The 18751-nt window shown below is 42.0% G+C and overlaps 1 protein-coding gene across 3 annotated transcripts in view; it reads left to right on the forward strand.

Annotated features, from left to right (window-relative positions):
- LOC112809872 (serine/threonine-protein phosphatase 4 regulatory subunit 1-like) overlaps nt 1–18751 on the forward strand; it is a 104860-nt gene that overhangs the window by 33752 nt on the left and 52357 nt on the right. For all 3 annotated transcript variants that reach the window (XM_073883961.1, XM_025853250.2, XM_073883963.1), the window contains exon 3: nt 9825–9957. In XM_073883961.1, coding sequence (XP_073740062.1) covers nt 9860–9957 — 98 coding nt within the window. In that variant the 5' untranslated portion in view covers nt 9825–9859. The remainder of the gene's footprint in view (nt 1–9824; nt 9958–18751) is intronic.

Raw genomic sequence — 18751 nt, forward strand, 5'->3', positions numbered from 1 at the left:
GCCCAACGTGAGGCTCCATCCCAGGACCCCAGGACCATGACCTGAGCCGAAGGCAGATGCTTAACCGACTGAGCCACCCAGGAGCCCCTTGTTTCAGTAGGCACTTAAATGAGGTCCCACCGTTAACTGTCTGTCCTGTGGCAGCTAGTACCCCGAATTTCAGCTCGGTTCTCTTAGCCTTAGCTGTGCTGTAGAGTTTGCCACAAACGTGCATGGTTTAGGGGTCAAGCTAGATTTCAGGCCAAGTTTAACACAGAGGCTTCCCCCTCTGTTGATTTTCTTTCTAGGATCCCCCTCCCCGCCCCCTGCCACACACACACACAGTTTGTAGTGGCTATGGTTGCCCTGAAGAAACATAAGCAGTATTGGTAATATAATGTGCTCAGTGACTTAATACTACTACTACTACTAATAGCAGCTCATCTTTTCAAAGTGCTGTGTGTTTCAGATCCTGTATAACTATACCTGGCTGTCTAATGTCCCTTATTCTACCCTGCAGCCATCATCTGAGGCAGGTGTCCATTTTAGGGGGAGGGAACTGAGAATCAGAGAGGTGGGATATCTATCCAGAGTCACATACCTGGTAAGAAGCAGTGTGGGATTGCAGAACCAGGTATTTTGACTCAAGACCCCATACTTCTGTTGATTATAAATACTATGTCTCTAACATCTTTTGAGTGAGAGATCTGGGATTTAATGTGTAATCTTCCTCTGCTTTTTTTTTGTTTGTTAGTGTTTTGTTTTTTGTGATGCTTTTTTTGCTGTGGGTGTTCTACAGTGCACTCAAGGATAGTTTTGTTATTAATCACTCATTCAGGGTTTGTACTTCTTCAAATTGAATATGCATTTTTTCCCCGTCCTGGAAAATTGTTATCCATTATCTCTTTGAATATTGCCTCTTCCTATTTTCATTAATCCCTCTTTCTGGAATTCTCACTGGACTTCTCTCAGACCTTAGCATTCTGTTCTTCCTGTCCTTTGATTGCTGTCCCCATATTTTCCAGTTCCTTTTTTCTCTGTGCAGTGTTCTGGGTGATTTGTCAGATCGATCTTCCAGCTCACTAACTCTCTCTCGAGCTGTGTCTAAACGGCTATTTAAGCCAGCCGCTGGATTTTTAATTAAGTTGTCTCTGTTTTTCATTTCTACGTGGTTCTTTTTCAAATGTGCCTGTTCTTCCCAATCTCATTCTTCTTTTTCTTTCGTTTTGACGTCTATATTTTAAATCTTGCTCATTCTGTGCATAATTATTTGATAGTCCATTTTAGATTTTTCTAATATTTCTGTCTTGGGGGTGCAAACTTTCATTTGTTGTGTCTTTTCTTTCTCTTGAAGGTTTGTAACCATGTATGTTTGGAATTTATCTTCAGCAGGGATAGTTTTGTGAAACGGCGTGCTTACTGGATTGTGAAAGGCTCCTGTTTGCTTGTGCTGGGGTGCCTGGAATTGGAATAGCTCTGAACACTGGTCCTCCCAAGAGCTCGGAGTGGGGCTCTGCAGGTCTCGTAAGTTGACAGCCCTCACAGGTCACGTAGGTTTGTGGTTTGATTTCTCAGGATTGACTACCCCACCCTCTACTTGCACTCTGACTGTAGTCCCCTTTACTCAACTGTCTAATATTGGGGGCTTAGATTCAGATTCATCCACATCATTTATCCCCACGTGAGCTTCAGAAATCTTAGTACCTGAGACCTATATGTAGGTCTTAAACGTTGATCATAGGGTGTCACCTTATGCTAACTGCTCTCACTTTGATTACCGTTTTCCTTACTGGCATTGAGGATGTCCTTTCTGCCTTTACTGCTGCCTTCCTGCGTTTTTAAATACTTTATCTAAATTTCTGTATTTTTTATTTTTTTGTGTGTGTGGTGGAAAGGGGTTCCTTTCTCTTCAACTCCACCATATGTTGTTGGAAATCACAGTAACTGGGGTTTGAATGTAGTTGTCAAAGCCCATGCTCCTATGGTAATCTATCCTGGGTTAAGGTGCTAATAATGGGGATGGGAAAAGGGGACTGATGTTAGAATAGAAATCAGAATGTCAGTTTATTACTTACTAGAATGAGATGAATATTTGCCTAGAGAAGGCGAAGGTATTCAGGTTGATAGATCAGCACTTCCCCACTGGACAAAGTCTAGAGTAAGAACTTGACAGTGCTTTATTAACACCATTCAGGGGCAAATAGCACCATACTGACAAATATGAATAGCCTGGCAATTTTAAGATACATTCCTGCATGCCTTTAAAATGAATTGAAGGTTTACCTGAAGACCACACACAACTCCCTGTGGTCTCATAAGTACCGTGCATTCTCTGGATCTGATTCGGAGTTCTCAAGGAGATTAAGATCTCAAGCTCACTTCATAAATACAGAATCAGAGCAAGGGAAGTTAGATACTCTTAAGAATTCCTTTAATCACAGTGGTGCCAGCAACTTGCCAGGTAGTTTCCTTCTAGCCTTTGTAAGGCGGGGTTGGGAAGAACAGAAGAACGGCCAGCCTTCTGCTCATCTTTCCTCCCTTCTTTCCTTCCTTCCTTCCTTCCTTTTTTCTTTTTCCTTTCTTTCACCTGTACTGAAGTACAATTTATATATAATAATATTCACTGAAGGGCAATTTGTTAAAATGAGTCTTAACAAGTATGTTCTGTTGTGTGACCACAACCACACAACCACAACCAGGAAATGAAACATTTCCTGCACCTACCGGAAGTCATGTCATGACCATTTGCCATCATACCTTTCCCCACCCCTGATCCCAGACAACCACTGATCTGCTATATATTAGTATGTTTTTATCTTTTCTAGAATTTCACATTGGCAGAATTATGCAGAATGAAATCTGACCTGTCCAGCTTCGTTCAGTTGATATAATGCTCTTGAGATGCATCTATATTGTTGCCTATTAGTAGCTCATTATTTTTATTTTATTATTGAGAAGTATTCCTTTGTATGGATAGATTACAATTTGTTTAGCCACTTAGTTGATAGACATTTTGGTTATTTCCAGTTTTTGGCTGTTATGAATAAAGCTCTTTGAACACACAAATACAAGTCTTAGCGTAAACATACACGTTTTCATTTCTCCTGTGTAAATGCCTAGGAGTGGGATTGCTTGCTCACGTGGTTAAGTATATATTTATTTTTTTTAAGTAACTGCCAAACCATAGGAGCTGTACCATGTTGCATTTTTTACCAGCAACGTATGAGAGATCCAGTTGCTCCTTGCCAACACATTTAATAGAGTCAGTTTAAAAAATTTTCTTAGCCTTCCTAGTGGGTGAGTAGTATTATTTCACTGTGGTTTTAATTGACATTTCCCTGATTACTAATGATGACTAATGATGTTGAACATCTTTCCCCATGCTTAGCTGTCATTTGTGTGTCTTCTGTGATGACATGTCTATTCAAGTTTTTTTTCCTGTTTTAAAGATTGAGCTCTAAGAGTTCTTTCTATATTTTGGATATCAGATATGTTTTACAGATATTTTCTTCCCAGTCTATGGCTTGGTAGTCCATTTCCCCTTTTTTTTTTCTTTTAAGATTTTATTTTTAAGTAATCTCTACATCCAGCATGGGGCTTGAACCCACAATCCCAAGAACAAGAGCTGCACACTCTGACTGAGCCAGCCAGGCACCCCAATTGGTGTTCTATTTCCTACCAGTGTCTTTTGAAGAGCAAAAGTTCTGTTTTGTTCAAGTTGAATTCATGAGCATTTCTTTTTGTGGCACATGCTTTTTGTATCCCTCTAAGAAATCTTTGCCTAATTAAAGAATACAAAGATTTTTCTCCTATGTTTTCTTCTAGAAGTTTTATCATTTTATGGTTTTTATGTCTATTATCTATTTTGAGTTGATTAAGGACAAAGGACATTCCCCCCTCACCTGTGTATTCAGTTATTCGAGCTCTGTTTGCTGAATTAAATTACCTTGGCACCTTTGTGAAACATGCATTGGGCTTAGATTTGTGGATCTATTTAAAGATTTTATTTATTTATTTTTTGGAGCGGGGTGGTGGGGGAGGAGCAGAGTGGGAAGGAGGGAGAGGGGGAAAGAATCTCAAGCAGACTCCGTGCTGAGCGCAGAGCCTGGTTTGGCGCTTGATCTCACGACCCTGAGACCAAGAGTCAGATGCTCATCTGACTCAGCTACCCAGGCACCCTAGTAGTCAGGCATTTTTAAAAGAGATTTTATAAAATGAGAAAAAAGTCGCTGTTTATACTGACCCACACATATACCATCCCTGAGCCTCTTTTATTTGAGTAGCTTCAGATTTCCATCTGTTTCTCCTGTTTGAGGAACTTCCTTTCACATTTTTCATAGAACACGTGTGTTGGCAGTGAATTCTTTCCACTTTTGTTTGTTTGTAAAAGTCTGTATTTCCCCTAACAATTTGAGAAAGATTTCTTCAAGTAAAAAATTCTGATTAGTGTTTTTTCTTTCAGCACTCTGAAGATATCATCTTCTCCTTCCTTAATGATTTTTGACATGAAGTCTATTATTAATCTTTTTAAAATGTAATGTGTATTTTTTTTTCTGACCGCTTTTTAAGATTTTTTTTCTTGATCACTGATTTTTAGCAATAGATTATGTTGTACCTCAATGTGATATTTCATTATGTATATTCTGCTTGGGGTTTGTTGAGTTTCTTGAATCTGTAGACTTTTAGTTTATGTCAAATTTAAAAATTTGAGCTATTCTTCTAAAATTTTTAATGTTTTCTCCATCTCTCTTTTTCTTCCCTCTTTTCTTCTGGGATTCCAGTTCTATATATGTTACAGTGCTTGATAATGTCTTCAAATAACTGATGCTCCGTTCTGTTTTTTTATTTTATTTTTTTTCTCTTTGTGCTTCATTTTGGATAGTTTCTGTTGCTGTACCTTCAAGTTCTCTGATATTTTCCAGTTCTCTAATCTGTTCATTTCTTTTAGTTTATGTTTTTTTTTTAAACTTTTTTTTATTTATTCATGAGAGAGACAGAGAGAGAGAGAGGCAGAGGGAGAAGCAGGCTCCCAAGGAGCAGGGACCCTGATGCAGGACTCGATCCCAGGACCCCGGAATCATGACCTGAGCCGAAGGCAGTTGCTTAACCATCTGAGCCACCCAGGCACCCTAGTTTATGTTTTGATTCAGTTATTGTGTTTTTCATCTCTTGAATTTACATTTGGGTCTCGTAATTCCATTTCTCTCATCAACATCTCCATGTATTTCTGGAATATATGGAGCATTTTTTTTAAAGGTTTATTTATTTATTAGAGAGAGTGCACACACGTGTGTGTGCGTGCTTGCACGAGTGTGGGTGGGGAGGGGCAGAGCAAGAAGGGGAGAGAGAACCCCAAGCAGACACCATTCTGAGCATGGAGCCCAATGTGGGGTTCGATCTTACCACCCTAAGATCATGACCTGAGCCGAAACCAAGAGTCAGATGCTTAACCGACTGAGCCACCCAGGAGCCCCTTAATTTGCTATTTATTTATTTATTTTTATTTATTTATTTATTTTTTAAAAGATTTTATTTATTTATTTGAGAGAGAGAGAATGAGAAACAGAGAGCACAAGAGGAAAGAGGGTCAGAGGGAGAAGCAGACTCCCCGCCGAGCAGGGAGCCCGATATGGGACTCGATCCCGGGACTCCGGGATCATGACCTGAGCCGAAGGCAGTTGCTTAACCAACTGAGCCACCCAGGCGCCCCCCTTAATTTGCTATTTAAAGATCATTTTCTGTTCTACCATCTCTGACATCTTGGGGACTTTCTCAGTTTATTCATTTTTCCTGATTATGGTCATATTATTTGGCTTCTTTTCATGCGTGGTAATATTTGATTGGATGCTGGACATTAAGAATTTGGGGGTGTTCGTTGTTAGATTTCACAGTCCAAATTGTATAAACCCGCTAATGTTAGATTTTGTTATGGTATGTAGTTAACTTTTTTGGATTGGGCTGGATTCTGGTGAGGCTTGATGTAAGCTCCGTCAGGCGGGTCTAGAGCAGGCTTTAGTCTAGATAATTTAGCCACTACTACAGCCATGCCATGTGTCACAGGGTGGGAGGAGACTGCTGCTGCATGCTCGTGAGCGCCGGGAGGGGCCTGCTGTGGTTTCCCCCCCAGTCTTGGTAGTAGTCTCTCAAGTGTGTGTGCATCAGTCCTCGGTGGAAGCTTCTGGGGGCCACTGTGCTGGCCTCTGCTGCTCCCTCCTTTGCAAACTCTGACCTCTTTGGCCCCCCTCACGCTTCCGTCTCTGGAACTCTGGAAGCTCTCTGGGCAATCAGAGGTGGCCGTCTTAGGGCTCCTTGTTTGTGTCCCTTCTCTGAGGGCCCTCGGCTGTGCTGCCTGTTGTCTAGTGCCTGAAAACTGTTGTTTCCTGGATGGCTTCCTGGTCTTCTAGATGTGTAAAATGTGAGAGTCTGTTACCATCTCGGCTGGAAACAGAAGCCTTTCATCTTCCTTCAGTTCCCTCTGAGACCATAACCCTTCCCTTTGGCTTTGGTGTTCTTCGATTCCTTCAGCCTTCATCTTAGTAGACTTTTCTGCACATCTTGAAAGAACACTGGACTGGAATGCCGAGCATTTGGGTGCTAAGAATCCTAGTTCTGCTGCTGGCTTTGGGGGCGCATCTATTTAACAGTCCACAAAATGAGGGAATTTATCAAGGCATGTTCTAAGGTTCCTTCTTTATGATTCTGTGTCATAGCAGTCATTTTCTTTGATATTTGTTTTCATTCAAGTTTCTTTTGGTAGTGTCATTCCTCATTTTGCTACTTTTTATGGAGCACCTACTACTTGTCAGGTACTACACTGGGCCCTGGGGTTACAGCGCCTTCATGGAGCTCCGAGAGCGACTGGGAGACGAGCATGAAACAGTCTCAAAACCCGGTGCCACTGCTTTTGTGGGGAGCGTTAGGACAGAGAGAGAGCCCACAGCTCTGGGAGAGGCTGTAACCGGAGAGTGGCCTTCTCCTGCGGATTCGAGGAGGGGTGCCTAAGCTGGGGCAGGGGTGGGGCGGGGGGAGAGACGTGAGAGTGTCCCAGGCAGTGGGAAGGACATGTAGAAAATCATCAAGATGAAGGATTGTGGTGCATTTGAAGAACTAAGGGAAGGTCACCGTGCCTGAAGCTCAGACGGGGAGGGTGGAGGGATTTCTTTGAAAATTAAAATGTAGGTTTCCTCTGGCTGTACAGCATAGTGCAATGTTTCGAGTCCAGCTGTTTGAGTTCAGATTCTGACCCTCTGCTCTCTAGCCATGTGGCTTTTGGCAGCTTTCTTGGCTTCTCTCAGCTTCAGCTTTCTTCCCAGAAACACAGGGATAATGTGGTTGTTGTCAGAATTTAATGAACCACTGCTATAAACAAAGCTTTGAGCACAGTTCCTGGGAGTAACCAATGAACATTAGTTATTATCCAGTATTATGTGGTTTATGGCTTTTATTTCCATGAATGTAGTTAGTATAATGTTACGTAGTTAGCACAGTAGAATCATTAATATTCTCTAATAACAGTTACTCTTTTGTGGAACTAATTGCCAAGTTCTTTAGTTGTCTGACAGGTGTTTTGAAGAGTGCCTGCGTATTTTTGTTACTTCAAAACAGCAGTTCTTAACCCACGAAGTACACAGGTGGACCTCAGAGGATCTTTTGAAACCCCTCATTCTTTTTTCTTTTTTTTTAAGAGGGGGTGGAGGGGCAGAGGGAAAGGGAGAGTCCTAGGCAGGCTCCACGCCCAGCACGCAACCCAACGCAGGGCTTGATCTCAGCACCCTGAGATCATGACTTGAGCCAAAGTCAAGAATTGGACACTTAACTGACTCAGCCACCCAGATGCCCTGAAACCCCGGATTCTTCACGAAAAGTTTTGAGTATGCATATCCGTGGCCATCATCAGGTTCCAAAACTATCTGTGATCCCCAAAGTTTAGCAAACTCTGCTTTATTTTTTTTAAAGATTTTATTTATTTATTTGAGAGAGAGGAGAGACAGAGAGAGCAAGCATGAGTGGGGTGGAGGGGCCGAAGGAGAGGGAGAGGGACAAGCAGACTCCCCGCTGAGCGGGGAGCGCAGCGTGGGGCTCGGTCCCAGGACACTGAGATCGTGACCTGAGCTGAAGGTAGATGCTTAACCAACTTGAGCCACCCAGGCACCCTGCAAACTCTGCTTTAAACTTAATATTTTTTTTTTTTTAAAACCCAAACTCTTTTTTTTTTAAGATTTTATTTATTCATTCGTGAGAGACAGAGGGAGAGAGAGAGAGAGAGAGAAGCAGAGAGAGAAGCAGGCTCCCAAGGAGCAGGGAGCCCGATGCGGGACTCGATCCCAGGACCCTGGGATCATGACCTGAGCCGAAGGCAGACGCTTAACCATCTGAGCCACCCAGGCGCCCCTAAACTTAATATTTTAAAGTCCACTGCAAGCTAGGGCCACACTGCTTTGTAAATATCTGTGGGATGGAGGCTGCGTGTTCCTCCTGGGTCCTGAAATGCACTGAAAGTAGCTCATACAAAGTGACTGTGGTTGGTGGGACGTGGCTGTGACTCAGTGGGGACCCATTCCTCCCTGGCAAGGATCCTGCAAGAAATTATGTATTTGATTGCATCACACATATATTTTCTACAAAGGTATACTTCTTTATTAAAATTCTCTGGGTAACTGTTATACAGTGTAAATTTTTAATAAGGTCTAATTACTAGCGTAGAAGAATTTGTGGAGAAAAAATGTGGTTAGTGTTTCGAAGTAAATACCTAGGCACAAACGTGTCATTTCTTATTTTCAACTCTTATTAGTTACTGCCTGAATTAACTGCTTTTTCTCTCTGCCAGGTAGGAATCCTCTGCTTTTTTGCATGAATAGTGCTTCTTGCCCAGTTATTTCAGTGCCAGTGGTAGTAGGAAACATTTATGCCTCTGAAGCATTGGGTGGGTAAAGAGTGGTGGCTACGGTCAAGGTTGGCCAGATTATGAGGGGCTAGATCCTGCAGGTCTTGACATGCCCCGACTCCCTTGTTTCAATATCCTGATGGAGCATTTTGTATCATCCCTGATAAAAGAACATGGAAGTGTAGACAGGTTAAATCACTTACCGTGGTCACACAGCTAGTAAGTTGTGGTTGGGGGATTCATCTTATTCCAGGGATGTTCGGCTCCAGTGCCCATGAGCTCAGCCACGCCACTCCACTACATTGGAGGGAGGGTCTGCCTGCCCTCAGCTGGGGGTGTGGGGAAGAGCAGGCTTCAGGGGGAAGAGTCAGTATGACCACAGGCTCATTTTTGCCCAGAATGAGGGGTTGGAGGAACCTGTGGAACATCCATGTTGGAGGAGTCTGGTTGGGTGTTGCCATGTGGTTTTATGGGAATCAGTGTCACAATGTGCTGTGTGAAGCTGTATGACGAGCATGTTTAGGACAAGACAAAATACGGGGCAGACTTTCTAGCATATTCTTGCTTATGAGATCCAACTCCTCTGTTTTTCTTTTGACCATTTAACACCTGCTTGCATAGCTCTCCATGGATGTTTCTCGTAGGGGTCAGCTGGCTGCTTTGTTCACTTGCTTCTGACTTCCCCAGCAGAGGGGAGATTCCATCCATGTTGATGAGAGGTGACTTGCGTCAGATTGATGGCACTGACAGAAGGACACTTAGCTTTCCTTTATGATCTGGTCTTGTCACCCTTCTCGTGGATTCTCAATCCCCCCACTTCATTTTAGATGAGTTGTCAAGTTTGGAGACCCAGAGGCTCCCACTGGAAAGGGCCATGAAGGTAGAAAAGCATGCTGCAAGGGCACTCCTTCGCTCAAGTGTGACCTGATGGATGTGGTTTTTCCCCCTCTTTCCCCTTTAGATGGATTTGAAGACTACGGCCCCGATCGGGACAGCATGAGGGTAACGGCCTTTCTGGACATCCCAGGCCAGGGTAATCTGCCTCCCCTCGCTCGCCTGGAAAAGTACGCTTTCAGTGACAACATCTTCAACCGGTGAGCTCCCCAGCCCTTCCCGTGCTTACAGCCCTCCGCTGGGTCTGGGTTAAGCCGACGGTGGTCACCACTTCTCTGTGACAGCTCTGAGGACTCTCGTGGAGGAGGTGGAACACAGGCTGTTCCAGGTGGCTGGGATTCTGTCTGAATGGCACCCTTGGATTAGGTTTTCCCATTACTCTTGTTACTGTTTTACTGATCACCTGGTGAGCCAGGAATAAAATGCTGATGAAAGTTAATGGGGTTTAAATAATTAGGATTGCTAACTGGGTTTCTTTCACACGTTCCGTCCTCAGAAAAGGAAAATGTGTCGCATAATTGGCAAGCCTCAGTTGGAGCACTGCTTGCTCGTTTTGTTCCTCGACTGCCCTGAAGTCCGGGGACTTCGGTGAACTTGTCCTGCTGTGTTGTGTTGTCACTCCTCATGGTGCTGGCAGGATTATACTCCAGCCTCTGACCATGCCTCTTCCACGGATGACCTTGACCCTTACTGCATGAAGAAAGCAGAAACCCAGACATTTCTTTCCATTGACAGCCCGCCCCAACCTGAATCTGAGGGCATTCTTCCCTCCTGTCCCAGAGGGGAAGGTATCCTCTCTTCTGGTCTCCCTTCCTCTATCAGATATGCCTTCTGTCTTCTGCCTCTTCCTTCTTGCCTGTGACACACTCCCTTTCCTTCCACGCATGAGTCCTGGCATGTTTCTTGTTCTGAGCAGTCCTCTGGACTCCCCCACCTGCAGCCTTCCCTCGCATCTTTTCTTAAGCACACTGTTCTGTGAAGACTGGATGATACTCACTGAGTCTCTATTAAATATCTATTTAATATCTCTATCTATTAAATTGTAAAAGGCTCACAGCAATTGCTGCTGAGTGAGTTCAATTATTATCCCAATTTTACAGATAGGGAAATGATGATACTCTGAATGATGTCTCTTGATGAGCAGTTCTTAATTTAAATGTAGTTCATGGTTTCTCAACTTTTTCTTTTATGCTTAGTGCTTTCTTTTCACGTATAAGGAACGTTCTCGTCCCCTAAGGCCATGAAGATATTTTCCTTATGGGGCACCTGTGGGGGCTAAGTCGGTCAAGTGTCTGACTCTTGATCTGAGCTCAGGTCTTGATCTCAGCGTCCTGAGTTCAAACCCCACATTGGGCTCCTTGCTGGGCGTGGAGCCTACTTAAAAAAAAAAAGGTGTTTCCTTATATTGTCTTCTTGACGATTTATTGTTTTACCTTTCACATGTGGATCTGCACTTTGTGTATGATGTGAGGTAGGAGTCAAGTTTCATTTCTTTCCACGTGGTATGCACTTGACCTGGTGCCATTTATTGAAAATACTACCTTTTATCTATGCTCTGCTTTGCCACCTTTGTCCTAAATCAAGTGTCCATATCTGAACATCCTGGTCTGCTTTCTTGGTCTGTTATCTCTTGTTGTGCCCAGACCATTCTGTCTTCATTACTGCAACTTTATCATCAAAATCTTGGTATTGGGTAGAGTAAGTCCTCCCACTTTGTTCTTCTTCAAGATTGTCTTGGCTGTTCTTGACTCTGCATTTCTAAATGCATTTTAGCACCAGTTCATCAATTTCTAGAAAAAAAAAGCCGCTGGGATTTTCAGTGGAATTGCATTGCATCTATAAATCAATCTGTAAAGTATTTGCACCTTTACAATATTTAGTTTTCTAGTCCTTCCATTTTTTAAAAATTTTCTTCAATTTCTTTGTGTCTGTGTGTGTGTGTTTTCTGTTGTAGAGATCTTCTGTACCTTTTTCGATTTAGCTCTAGGTATTTAATCTTCCACATGAATGTAAATGATATCATTTCTTAAAATTTAAATTCTAATTGCTGCTGATAATATGAAAATGGAATTGATTTTCTTATTTTGATTTTGTCTCCATTGATTATGCTAAGTTCACTTAATAATTTTAATAACTTCCCCCGGGGGTTCTTTGGGTTTTCTGCATACTGCACGATGTTGTGTGTGAAATTCAGTAGTTTGATTTTTTCTTTTCCTATCTTGTTTTATATTTTTAGTAGCTACATCTTATCAGCTTAGGATAATTTATATTTCTAATTTGTTAAGAGATTATTTTTACACTTTTTTAATTAAAAAAAAGTTTTTAATTTTTATTTTTTTTAAAGATTTTATTTATTTGACAGAGAGAGACACACTGAGAGAGGGACAACAAGCAGGGGGAGTGGGAGAGGAAGAAGCAGGCCTCCCGCGGAGCAGGGAGCCCAATGTGGAGCTTGATCCCAGGACTCTGGGATCGTGACCTGAGCCGAAGGCAGATTCTTAACGACTGAGCCACCCAGGCGCCCCATAAAAAGTTTTTAATTTTTTAAAAGATTTCATTTATTCATTTGAGAGAGAGGGAGAGAGAGTGCACAAGTGGGGGGAAGGGCAAAGGGACAAGCAGCGAGATGTGGCTCGATCCCAGGATCCTGAGATCATGACCTTAGCTGAAGTCAGATGCTTAACCAGCTGAGCCACCCAGGTGCCCCTTAATTTAAAAAAAGTAAAAAAAAATTTTTTTAAGGAATCTCTATGCCCAGTGTGGGGCCCGAACTCACAACCCCAAGATCCAAAGTCTCATGCTCTACAAGCTGAGCCAGCCAGGGGCCCCTGTTTTTAAACTTTTAAAAATAACTTCATACTTAAAGAAGTTTCAAGAATAGTAGGAAGAGGGGTGTCTGGGTGGCTCAGTCGTTAAGCGTCTGCCTTCAGCTCAGGTCATGATCCCAGGGTCCTGGGATCAAGCCCAGGGATCAAGCCCCGCATCGGGCTCCCTGCTCCGCAGGAAGCCTGCTTCTCCCTCTCCCACTCCCCCTGCTTGTGTTCCCTCTCGCTGTGTCTCTCTCTTTCAAATAAATAAATAAAATCTTAAAAAAAAAAGAATGGTAGAAAGAATTCCTATTTTTTACTCAGATTCAGCAGATTGTCAACAATTTGCAATGTTCAAGTTAACATTCACTCTCTATTTTCAAATTTTTTTCTGAGCCATTTGAGAGTAAGTGTAGCCATCACGTTGCTTTCTCTCTATGGTGACTGCCGTGTGCATTTGTCTAACAAGGACATTTGCTGTTCACTTACAGAATCACAGTATAGTGATCAGAGTCAGGAAATTTAACTTTGATACAATACTGTTATCTAATATCTAGATTTTTAAAAAAGATTTTATTGATTTATTCCATTTGAGAGAAAGAGCAAGAGAGCTTGTGAGCGGGGGAAGGGGCAGAGGGAGAGGGAGAGAATCCCAAGTAGACCCTGCACTGAGCTTGGATACTGACGCAGGGCTCGATCCCAGGACCCTGAGATCATGACCTGAGCTGAAACCCAGAGTCAGATACTTAACTAACTGAACCATCCAGGTATGCTCTAATATCTAGGTTTTAATCAAATTGTCGAGGGGTCCTCAGAGAGTCCTTCGGGTTTTTATGTTTGGTTGGTTTTTAGGTCCAGAATCCAACCCAGCATCATAATTGCATTTGATCGTCATGTTTCTTTAGGCTCATTTAATTTCTAAAGTTTCTTAGCCTTTCTTTGCCTGTCATGATACTATTGACAGTTTTGAAGAGTACAGGTGATTTATTATATAGAATAAACTCACTAAGAGTTTTTTAAATTCCTCAATGAAGTCTGAATTTTATATAACGCTTTTTAAAAAATTTTTTGTTATGTTAATCACCATACATTACATCATTAGCTTTTGATGTAGTGTTCCATGATTCATTGTTTGTGCATAACACCCAGTGCTCCATGCAGAACGTCCCCTCTTTAATACCCATCACCAGGCTAACCCATCCCCCCACCCCCCTCGCCTCTAGAACCCTCAGTTTGTTTTTCAGAGTCCATCGTCTCTCGTGGTTCGTCTCCCCCTCCGACTTACTCCCCTTCATTCTTCCCCTCCTGCTATCTTCTTCTTTTTTTTTCTTAACATATATTGCATTATTTGTTTCAGAGGTACAGATCTGTGATTCAACAGTCTTCCACAATTCACAGCACTCACCATAGCACATACCCTCCCCAATGTCTATCACCCAGCCACCCCCTCCCTCCCATCCCCCACCACTCCAGCAACCCTCAGTTTGTTTCCTGAGATTAAGAATTCCTCATATCAGTGAGGTCAGATGATACATGTCTTTCTGTGATTGACTTATTTCACTCAGCATAACCCCCTCCAGTTCCATCCACGTCGTTGCAAATGGCAAGATCTCATTCCTTTTGATGGCTGCATAATATTCCATTGTGTATATATACCACCTCTTCTTTATCCATTCATCTGTCGATGGGCATCTTGGCTCTTTCCACAGTTTGGCTATTGTGGCCATTGCTGCTATAAACATTGGGGTGCACGTACCCCTTCGGAAACCTACATTTGTATCTTTGTGGTAAATACCCACTGGTGCAATTGCTGGATCGTATGGTAGCTCTATTTTCAACTGTTTGAGGGACCTCCATACTGTTTTCCAGAGTGGCTGCACCAGCTTGCATTCCCACCAACAGTGTAGGAGGGTTCCCCTTTCTCCGCATCCCCGCCAACATCTGTCGTTTCCTGACTTCTTAATTTTAGCCATTCTGACTGGTGTGAGGAGGTATCTCATTGAGGTTTTGATTTGGATTTCCCTGATGCCGAGCGATGTTGAACACTTTTTCATGTGTCTGTTGGCCATTTGGATGTCTTCTTTGGAAAAATGTCTGTTCATGTCTTCTGCCCATTTCTTGATTGGATCATTTGTTCTTTGGGTGTTGAGTTTGATAAGTTCTTTATAGATTTTGGATACTAGCCCTTTATCTGATATGTCATTTGCAAATATTTTCTCCCATTCTGTCGGTTGTCTTCTGGTTTTGTGGACTGTTTCTTTTGCTGTGCAAAAGCTTTTTATCTTGATGAAATCCCAAGAGTTCATTTTTGCCCTTGCTTCCCTTGCCTTTGGCGATGTTTCTAGGAAGAAGTTGCTGCGGCTGAGGTCAAAGAGGTTGCTACCTGTGTTCTCCTGTAGGATTTTGATGGACTCCTGTCTCACGTTTAGGTCTTTCAACCATTTGGAGTCTATTTTTGTGTGTGGTGTAAGGAAATGGTCCAGTTTCATTCTTCTGCATGTGGCTGTCCAATTTTCCCAACACCATTTGTTGAAGAGACTGTCTTTTTGCCATTGGACATTCTTTCCTGCTTTGTCAAAGATGAGTTGACCATAGAGTTGAGGGTCCATTTCTGGGCTCTCTATGCTGTTCCATTGATCTATGTGTCTGTTTTTGTGCCAGTACCATACTGTCTTGATGATGACAGCTTTGTAATAGAGCTGGAACTCCAGAATTGTGATGCCACCAGCTTTGCTTTTCCTTTTCAATATTCCTCTGGCTATTCGGGGTCTCTTCTGGTTCCATACGAATTTTAGGATTATTTGTTCCATTTCTTTGAAAAAAGTGGATGGTATTTGGATGGGGATCGCATTGAATGTGTAGATTGCTCTAGGTAGCATTGACATCTTCACAATGTTTGTTCTTCCAATCCATGAGCATGGAACGTTTTTCCATTTCTTTGTGTCTTCTTCAATTTCTTTCATGAGTATTTTATAGTTCTCTGAGTACAGATCCTTTGCCTCTTTGGTTAAATTTATTCCTAGGTATCTTATGGTTTTGGGTGCAATTGTAAATGGGATCGACTCCTTGATTTGTCTCTCTTCTGTCTTGGTGGTATATAGGAATGCCGCTGATTTTTGTGCATTGATTTTATATAGTGCTACTTGACTGAATTCCTGTATGAGTTCTAGCAGTTTTGGGGTGGAGTCTTTTGGGTTTTCCGCATACAGTATCATATCATCTGCAAAGAGTGAGAGTTTGACTTCCTCTTTGCCGATTTGGATGCCTTGGATTTCTTTTTGTTGTCTGATTGCTGTGGCTAGGACTTCTAATACTATGTTGAATAGCAGTGGTGAGAGTGGACATCCCTGCCGCGTTCCTCACCTTAGGGGAAAACCTCTCAGCTTTTCCCCATTGAGAATGATATTCGCTGTAGGTTTTTCATAGATGGCTTTTATGATTTGAGGTATGTACCCTCTATCCCTATACTCTGAAGAGTTTTGATCAGGAAAGGATGCTGTACTTTGTCAAATGCTTTTTCTGCATCTATTGAGAGGATCATATGATTCTTGTTCTTTCTTTTGTTAATGTATTGTATCACGTTGATTGATTTGCGGATGTTGAACCAACCTTGCAGCCCAGGGATAAATCCCACTTGGTCATGGTGAATAATCCTTTTAATGTACTGTTGGATCCTATTGGCTAGTATTTTGGTGAGAATTTTTGCATCCATGTTCATCAAGGATATTGGTCTGTAATTCTCCTTTTTGATGGGGTCTTTGGTTTTGGGATCAAGGTAATGGTGGCCTCATAAAACGAGTTTGGAAGTTTTCCTTCCATTTCTAGTTTTTGGAACAGTTTCAGGAGAATAGGTATTAATTCTTCTTTAAATGTTTGGTAGAATTCCCCTGGGAAGCCATCTGGCCCCGGGCTTTTGTTTCTTGGGAGATTTTTTTTTTTTTTAAGATTTTTTAAATTTATTTATTGAGAGAGAGAGAGAGAATGGTAGAGAGAGAGCATGAGAGGGAAGAAGGTCAGAGGGAGAAGCAGACTCCCCGCCGAGCAAGGAGCCCAATGTGGGACTCGATCCCTGGACTCCAGGATCATGACCTGAGCCGAAGGCAGTCGCTTAACCGACTGAGCCACCCAGGCGCCCCATTTCTTGGGAGATTTTTGATGACTGCTTCAAATTCCTTAGTGGTTATAGGTCTGTTCAGGTTTTCTATTTCTTCCTGGTTCAATTTTGGTAGTTGATACATTTCTAGGAATGCATCCATTTCTTCCAGGTTATCTAATTTGCTGGCATAGAGTTGCTCATGATATGTTCTTATAATTGTTTGTATGTCTTTGGTGTTGGTTGTGATCTCTTCTCTTTCATTCATGATTTTGTGGATTTGGGTCATTTCTCTTTTCTTTTTGATAAGTCTGGCCAGGGGTTTATCAATCTTGTTAATTCTTTCAAAGAACCAGCTCCTAGTTTCGTTGATCTGTTCTACCGTTCTTTTGGTTTCTATTTCATTGATTTCTGCTCTGATCTTTATTATTTCTCTTCTCCTGCTGGGTTTAGGCTTTATTTGCTATTCTTTCTCCAGCTCCTTTAGGTGTAGGGTTAGGTTGTGTATTTGAGACCTTTCTTGTTTCTTGAGAAAGGCTTGTATTGCTATATACTTTCCTCTCAGGACTGCCTTTGCTGTATCCCAAAGATTTTGAACAGTTGTGTTTTCATTTTCATTGGTTTCCATGAATTTTTTTAATTCTTCTTTAATTTCCTGGTTGACCCATTCTTTGTTTAGTAGGATGCTCTTTAGCCTCCATGTATTTGAGTTCTTTCCGACTTTCCTCTTGTGATTGAGTTCTAGTTTCAAAGCACTGTGGTCTGAAAATATGCAGGGAATAATCCCAATCTTTTGGTACCGGTTGAGACCTGATTTGTGACCTAGGATGTGATCAATTCTGGAGAATGTTCCATGGGCACTAGAGAAGAATGTGTATTCCATTGCTTTGGGATGGAATGTTCTGAATATGTCTGTGAAGTCCATTTGGTCCAGTGTGTCATTTAAAGTCATTATTTCCTTGTTGATCTTTTGTTTTGATGATCTGTCCATTTCAGTCAGGGGGGTGTTAACGTCCCCCACTATTATTGTATTGTTGTCAATGTGTTTCTTTGCTTTTGTTATTAATTGCCTTATATAATTGGCTGCTCCCATGTTAGGGGCATAGATATTTACAATTGTTAGATCTTCTTGTTGGATAGACCCTTTAAGTAGGATATAGTGTCCTTCTTCATCTCTTATTACAGTCTTTGTTTTAAAATCTAATTTGTCTGATATAAGGATTGCCACCCCAGCTTTCTTTTGGTGTCCATTAGCATGGTAAATGGTTTTCTACCCCCTTACTTTCAATGTAGGGGTGTCTTTGGGTCTAAAATGAGTCTCTTGCAGACAGCATATGGATGGGTCTTCTTTTTTAATCCAATCTGATAGCCTGTGTCTTTTGATTGGGGCATTTAGCCCATTTACATTCAGGGCAACTATTAAAAGATATGAATTTAGTGCCTTTGTATTGCCTGTAAGGTGACTGTTACTGTATATTGTCTGTGTTCCTTTCTGATCTATGCTGCTTTTAGGCTCTCTCTTTGCATAGAGGACCCCTTTCAATATTTCTTGTAGGGCTGGTTTCGTGTTTGCAAATTCCTAGTTTTTGTTTGTCCTGGGAAGCTTTTTATCTCTCCTTCTATTTTCACTGATAGCCTAGCTGGATATAGTATTCTTGGCTGCAGATTTTTCTCGTTTGGTGCTCTGAAGATATCATGGCAGTCCTTTCTGGCCTGCCAGGTCTCTGTGGATAGGTCTGTTGCCAATCTAATGTTTCTACCATTGTAGGTTACATATCTCTTCTCCTGAGCTGCTTTCAGGATTTTCTCTGTCTCTGAGACTCGTAAGTTTTACTATTAGATGTCAGGGTGTTGACCTATTTTTACTGATTTTGAGAGGGGTTCTCTGTGCCTCCTGGATTTTGATGCCTGTTTCCTTCCCCACATTAGGGAAGTTCTCTGCTATTATTTGCTCCAATATACCTTCTGCCCCTCTCTCTCTCTCTTCTTCTTCTGGGATCCCAATTATTCTCATGTTGTTTCGTCTTATCGTATCGCTTATCTCTCGAATTCTGCCCTCGCGATTCTGTAGTTGTTTCTCTCTTTCTCAGCCTC

The sequence above is a fragment of the Callorhinus ursinus genome, unplaced genomic scaffold, assembly GCF_003265705.2.
Source record: "Callorhinus ursinus isolate GAN/ISIS: 27379988/994484 unplaced genomic scaffold, GSC_fseal_2.0 scaffold53, whole genome shotgun sequence".
In the NCBI taxonomy this organism is placed as follows: Eukaryota; Metazoa; Chordata; class Mammalia; order Carnivora; family Otariidae; genus Callorhinus; species Callorhinus ursinus.